This window comes from Centruroides sculpturatus, unplaced genomic scaffold (assembly GCF_000671375.1).
Source record: "Centruroides sculpturatus isolate CEXI.00-Female unplaced genomic scaffold, Cexi_2.0 scaffold1132, whole genome shotgun sequence".
In the NCBI taxonomy this organism is placed as follows: Eukaryota; Metazoa; Arthropoda; class Arachnida; order Scorpiones; family Buthidae; genus Centruroides; species Centruroides sculpturatus.
Genome location: NW_019385318.1, coordinates 14,574 through 21,916, shown reverse-complemented (window position 1 = coordinate 21,916; position 7,343 = coordinate 14,574). Strand labels below are relative to the sequence as shown.

The window sequence follows — 7,343 nt, the reverse complement described above, 5'->3', positions numbered from 1 at the left end:
GGACACTAAGAAGGGATTTTTCTAAATTCTCCCGCGGGGGGAGAGGGAGAGGATTAAGCTTAACCGGAAGAATGGCTTCTACTGTACTATTTTAGATGCGATTTTTTGTTTTCAACTACGTTTAGTCTTCATTGAGTACTTAGGTGTATTAAATTGATAACATTTTAGACATTGTTATAAATATTTTTATCTATTTCGATTTTAAAAATGTTCGAACCGTTTTAAATTCGAATTTGTTATTGCATATTGGTTCGATTATAAAACGATTGTAAACGCTTTAGAAAATTGATCAAATTGAAAATAGTTCGTTTGATTCTCGGCAATTCTCTTCAGCGGTAGGTGTTATATAGACCTAACAATTACTATGGTTATTGAAATATTGAATGTAAATGGGGTTTGCTTGCAAAACCTCCGCGGACGAAGTCGCGGGTGACAGCTAGTTATTATATAATTAAACTAGCTGTTACCCGTGGCTTAGGATTTTGCAATTTGATAGAAATAGCCTTCTCTCGGTACTTCACTAAGTAAGATTCTCAATCATTAGTTGTTGCTAATTTGGTAAAATTACTGATTTTTGTTTCAAACTATCGACTGCTAATGCATCTAAATTTAAGTTTCAAATGTTATGGGCTCCCGAGATACGATAAATCTGAATTTAATTTTTTTCGAAACATAAATGACGTTATAGGTAAATATATAAAAAACATAAATAAATAAATTTATAAATACAGAAAAATAGAGTTTCAGTTACTCCAGAACCTCTTTGTAAACCACGTTTGCGGTACAGCCTTTCGGGGCTAAGATGACCAGACTATTCGCAGAGCTTACTCTGGAACATGCGACATAGAACTGTCCATGAGAAAAACAGTCTTCACTCAAGTCGATGCCGGTCATTTTCAGTGACTGTCCTTGTGATTTATTAATAGTCATGGCAAAACACACCTTGAGAGGGAACTGTGTTCTCTTAAATTCGAACGGATATTTTGATGGTATTAATGGTATTCTTGGGATAAAAACTATCTCTCCCCGAGCACATCCAGTGATCACCGTAGCTTCTACAACGTTCTTATGCAAAGCATTTACTTGTAGTTTAGTACCATTGCATAATTTTGGTGGATTAAGATTTCTTAATAACATTACAGGTGCTCCGATTTTAAGAATGAGTTTATGTGATGGCAGACCAGGAGGATTCAGATTATTAAGAAATTCTGTCGGATAGTGGACTGCGTCGTCCGTTTGGATCACTGAATCAAAAGACCTGTATTCAAGACCTTGAGCTTCGAAGGCCTTTAATAGAATATCATTAATTGCGGCTGCTTTATCGTTTCTCGGAGTTAAGATAGCACGCTCGCACAACCATTCTGTGGGCTTTTCTTTTTTGATGTTACAGTAAAACCTCGATTATCCGACTCAATTGGAGACTGGGGTTGGTCGGATAATTGAAAAGTCGGATAACCGAAAAGTCAAATAACCGAAAAGTATGAAAAAATCCATTATTAGTGTAGTATATTATTATATCCCATGTAATTAGTATATTAGTATATCGCTATTAACCTACTTCGCGTTGAATTTTCATCGATGTTAAGCCTAACAAAAATTTTTTAAAATAATAATCGTCGCTATTGTATCGTTAAAAATTAGAAAATTAAGCCTCGTTTAAATACTGGCTCCCTTTCATGGTCGAATGAGTGTTGCCAGCTAAAACACGTAAAAATAACATTAAAGTAGCCAAGACATAGCCAAATATTGTAGCGCCACGTCACTAGCGGACATTTGAAATTTGCCGACTAGGACGGTCTGTTAATCAGGGGTCGGATAATCGAGGCTCTACTGTACTTATATCAGGATATATTTTAAAAGTTAGCTCTGATAAGGAGGTAACTACTGTACCCAAATCTGAAGGGATTATGATTTTACCTTCCAGTGAAGGGTAATTTCCATCGCCTATTTTTAGTAGCACTTCAGCGAAAAGCCCAGCGGATGTATCACCACTTAAATGGACTCTCATATTGTATTGGAGTGCAAGTTTCCGGATATGTGGCCACAAATATGAAGTCTTTAAGCATGCTTTTACTTCATCTGCCCGTGTACCCCTAGGTATGACGGGTAACGTTTGCCGAAAATCTCCAGCTAACAGCACAGTGACCCCTCCCATCAAGCTATTGTTTTCTCTTATGTCTTGTAATGTTCTACTGAGAGCTTCGAATCCACTCTTATGGGCCATTGTGCATTCATCCCAAACTATTAGTTTACAGTCCTTCAAAACTTGCGCCATGTTACTCTGTTTTGAAATATTACAGATAGGTGTCTCTACTTGCATCAAGTTCAAGGGCAGTTTGAACGCAGAGTGAGCCGTTCTACCTGCTTCCAGCAACGNAGTATATTATTATATCCCATGTAATTAGTATATTAGTATATCGCTATTAACCTACTTCGCGTTGAATTTTCATCGATGTTAAGCCTAACAAAAATTTTTTAAAATAATAATCGTCGCTATTGTATCGTTAAAAATTAGAAAATTAAGCCTCGTTTAAATACTGGCTCCCTTTCATGGTCGAATGAGTGTTGCCAGCTAAAACACGTAAAAATAACATTAAAGTAGCCAAGACATAGCCAAATATTGTAGCGCCACGTCACTAGCGGACATTTGAAATTTGCCGACTAGGACGGTCTGTTAATCAGGGGTCGGATAATCGAGGCTCTACTGTACTTATATCAGGATATATTTTAAAAGTTAGCTCTGATAAGGAGGTAACTACTGTACCCAAATCTGAAGGGATTATGATTTTACCTTCCAGTGAAGGGTAATTTCCATCGCCTATTTTTAGTAGCACTTCAGCGAAAAGCCCAGCGGATGTATCACCACTTAAATGGACTCTCATATTGTATTGGAGTGCAAGTTTCCGGATATGTGGCCACAAATATGAAGTCTTTAAGCATGCTTTTACTTCATCTGCCCGTGTACCCCTAGGTATGACGGGTAACGTTTGCCGAAAATCTCCAGCTAACAGCACAGTGACCCCTCCCGTCAAGCTATTGTTTTCTCTTATGTCTTTTAATGTTCTACTGAGAGCTTCGAATCCGCTCTTATGGGCCATTGTGCATTCATCCCAAACTATTAGTTTACAGTCCTACAAAACTTGCGCCATGTTACTCTGTTTTGAAATATTACAGATAGGTATCTCTACTTGCATCAAGTTCAAGGGCAGTTTGAACGCAGAGTGAGCCGTTCTACCTGCTTCCAGCAACGTTGCAGCAATGCCTGAAGAAGCAACAGCCAATGCTATCTGGCAATCTTTTCGCACTCTAGCCAATAAAAGACTCAGAACAAATGTCTTACCGGTGCCGCCAGGAGCGTCTAAGAAAAATGTTTGACCAGTGCTTTTTTCGATGCTTTCTAAAATTTGGCTATAAACGTGAGACTGTTCATCGTTTAACAAATTTTCATTAGTAGTTACAATCTGTGCTAAAATATTTGAGTCATAGCTCATCTCTCGGAGATAGTCTGTATTTTGTAACACTTCATTATATCTTGATGGCTGAGGTAAACCATACTGTTGTAAGCATTGGCCTCCTAAAGACAACATTGTATCTTCAAGACACACCAAGCATTTATTGTATACTTCATTTAAAATTAGATGAACATCTCTATGTTGTAACTCTAACTCGACTTGGTGCCGTATATCTTCCGAAAGGGTATCTTTATATTTCTCCCAAAGATTTGAAGCATCTGACAATTGACAAAACATCAACATTACTGCAAAAAGTTCGCGTAATCTAAACGGAGAATCACAAAGCGCAGCTTCAACCATAGCTGCATCCCAGAGCCTTTCATCTTCTAGCAAGCCTAGAACCTTACATGCAGACTGGTATGTGAGTTGAATCGTACCATTAACCGTTTTCAATTCTATGAAAGGTGTAGGGCCTCGGATTTCATGTAGTAAAAGACGAAGATAATAACACTCAGTATTATTAGGGTGGATGGTATATACCCTGCCTAAAGTCTGATCTTTTTTTACTCCCGGCCAGCCATCGACGTCATTACCACGTTTTCTTCTCTCAAATCTGTTATTTTTCCATACATATATAGAAAGAGGGAACGTCAACATAAAGAAGTGTTTTTGCAAAATTATCGGTTTTGCATAAGTAAAAAAAATGCTGTAAGCGTAGTTTTTACTGGATTGTTAACAATATTTGTTAAGTGATTGACGTCATTTGGGTTAAAATAGACTCGCTGGCCATTTTCCAAATGCACAGTGAGATGAAAAACTGGAGGGAACCTGTTACGGCTAACGGGAATCTTAGCCAGGTACAAGTTCAAAGTGGCGAGTCCGTACCCCAAGGTTCAAATCTATTCTGGGGTATACGTTGGTTCTTCTTGTTTCTCGCACTCGCCGACGTCCTAACAACAAGTGACCAAATCACAAAGTGTCTGACCCTGCAGTTCCTCTCGTACTGCACAGGATTACTCTCGCAACGACTTCCGTTGCCGCGGCTAGGGGTCTTCTGTCTTAGGGGCGTTTAGTCATAATCCCACGAACAATAGCTTCGCGCTACTGGCCACTCGACCAAGCACATGTACAAAGTGTCCGTTACAGAACCTCTCATGGATGGGTAAAGCCAGAATTCTCCATACAGCTTCGGAGCTGCTGATGTATCGCCCACTTTCATAGAGTTCAACTTCATTTCCCCTTATTTAGGTATCTCAAAAGACCAAAATTCAGTTTCGTCACAGAATAAGTAATGAAAAATTCCGTGTTGCCACCTTATTAAAATCGCTGACCCGGACGGCAGGTGAGGTTTGTTCGAATAGAAGTTCCTGACGCATGCGTATGTCATTTTGCAATGCGAAGAATAATGTGCAGTGCATGCCGGTTCTAAATCAGTTACAGTTAGCGACTAGGGAGACTTGGNAGGTGAGGTTTGTTCGAACAGAAGTTCCTGACGTATGCGTATGTCATTTTGCAATGCGAAGAATAATTTGCAGTGCATGCTGGTTCTAAATCAGTTACAGTTAGCGACTAGGGAGACTTGGATAGGAGTAACGCAAGTGACCTAGCTCTATTGGATATTGGAGGTGTATATATATACGAATAAATCGTACAAGCAAAAAGAAAAAAAAAGGTCAACAGGTTGCGCACGACATCCCCTGACTGTCCGGATGGTATTCCGTGCTCATTTCAATCGGTCCGAATCGTAGGTGCACGAAAATATGAAATAAAATGGTTCAAATTCTTACAAGATATCATTATTATTTATTGTGAAATTTTGCCGCCCTCTAAAACGTAATTTTGCCGCCCCCATTACGCTACGCTACTGCTCAGAACTCTCCTTTAGAAAAAGAGAAAAAAGAACATAAGGCTTAATGGACTGTTTCATCTCCAATCTGTCTACGGTGTCTGTCAGACCATTCTCTTCCGTTCTGACTTTAGTGCACAATTCGGAATTCTCACAGCTGCAGTAGCCAAACACAGATATGAAGATTAGAACATAACCTGCAGAAATATAGTTCAACGTGGTATGCAANAGGTGTATATATATACGAATAAATCGTACAAGCAAAAAGAAAAAAAAAGGCCAACAGGTTGCGCACGATATCCCCGGACAGCGAGTCGATTCCCGGACTATCCGGATGGATGGTAACACTATTCCGTGCTCATTTCAATCGGTCCGAGTCGTAGGTGGACGAAAATATGAAATAAAATGGTTCAAATTCTTACAAGATGTTATTATTATTTATTGTGAAATTTTGCCGCCCCCTAAAAAGTGCCGCCCCTGCCGCCCCCACTACGCTACGCTACTGATCGTCAGTAAAATATTAGTGAACTTTTTGTAGCCTGATTTAACAGATCTGCAATGATTTATTTGAACGTTAGCTAAGAAAAAATGCTACAGTATTCATAAGAAAGATGTTTTCTTTATGAAAAAGATTTATTGAAAATTATACATTTGCAACATTTTCATACGCACAATCTGTTATTGAATGTTTTCCTTTTGTAAGTACTGTACAGTACATTTCTGAACTGAGCGTAATCACGATCCCGTGTGACAGAGCCGCACGAGTAGAATTTATAAATTTCACGAATTTTAGACAGTACGACACAGTTAACTTTAGTTGGTTCTCAACTTATCTGTGGCTTTCCATTCGTAGAAATCTGTCAAATACTGTACATAATATTTTTAATTACTACTGAATGAGCTGTTAATATTCACGAAAACAATTATTTTAAGATATATTAATTAAATACAGCATTTTTAAAATTTCAGAAGAGAATTTACTTACCCTTCATATTTTTGAATTCCAGCTTCTCACTTTCACAGGCAAATTCATGTACAAGTCGACCCCCCTATAACACTGTTGATAATTCCGTTTTATATGAATTCCATGTTGTACAAGTCACTTAGATTTTACAAATACTTGTGCCGGGCTGTGAATGGCTCACGTATTTGTAAAATCTAAGTGACTTGTACAACATGGAATTCATATAAACGGAATAATCAACAGTGTTGTAGGGGGGTTGACTGGTACTGTACGGGTACAGTACTTTCTCCAAATGTTCACGTAATCGAAGGAAAGTAGAAAATCCTTCAGAACATGAAGTCTCACGATAGAATATAGATTTTTCCTCCACCAGGATTAGCTTATGTTCTAAACCTACATGCTTGTTAGTAAGATTTTCTTTTGAGGAGAAGCGCTTATCGCAATAACAACGAGTATTTTCTAATATATCCAACGCTGTATTTTCCATAACGATTTCTTAGCATCGTAGCGGGAATACTTCAAAACCAATTATCGATGATAAAGTACGGTTTTAAAGCTAAAATATCGACAAAAATTCCAAGCACATCGTACAACACGAGGTATACGCTATCTGAACGTCACGACACTAGCGGCATCTCGTGGTAAAAACCAGAACTACGGCTACGGAATCGTTCTGTAATTAGACGCCAGTGTGCTAAGATACGAGGGCACCACCGAACGCATAAACAAAGAAAAAAAAAGTTATTCTAATTAATAAAAAGGTTTTAAAATGCTTATTGTGCTATTGTTTTTACGAATGTCTATGTGTGTAGGTGTAGATGTGTACTTGTGTGAGTATGATAATATACCAGGGGCGTGCCGTGACATTTGATGATAGGGAAGCTGTGTTTCTATAAGAAGCCGACATCCAGGGGCAATCAGTTAATTCTTTCTTTAAATGTATTTTTAATAGATTATTTATCTGACGTACTTAATAAACAAGTTCATTATAATTACCTCTGTTATTAGATCCAATATATTCCATATGCCCTCTAAATGCCAATTCTTGCTTTGATAAAAACATATAACATCTATTTATTTA

The 7,343-nt window shown here is 38.1% G+C and overlaps 1 protein-coding gene across 1 annotated transcript in view; it reads right to left on the bottom strand.

The window, feature by feature from the left end:
* The window catches only part of LOC111637575 (ATP-dependent DNA helicase pif1-like), a 6,844-nt gene extending 2,735 nt beyond the window's left edge, over positions 1 to 4,109 (bottom strand). Inside the window, 2 exon segments of the mRNA XM_023383088.1 lie at positions 829 to 1,258; positions 2,740 to 4,109. Of these exon segments, the coding sequence (XP_023238856.1) occupies positions 829 to 1,258; positions 2,740 to 4,109 (1,800 nt within the window).
* Positions 4,110 to 7,343: the final 3,234 nt, after the last annotated feature.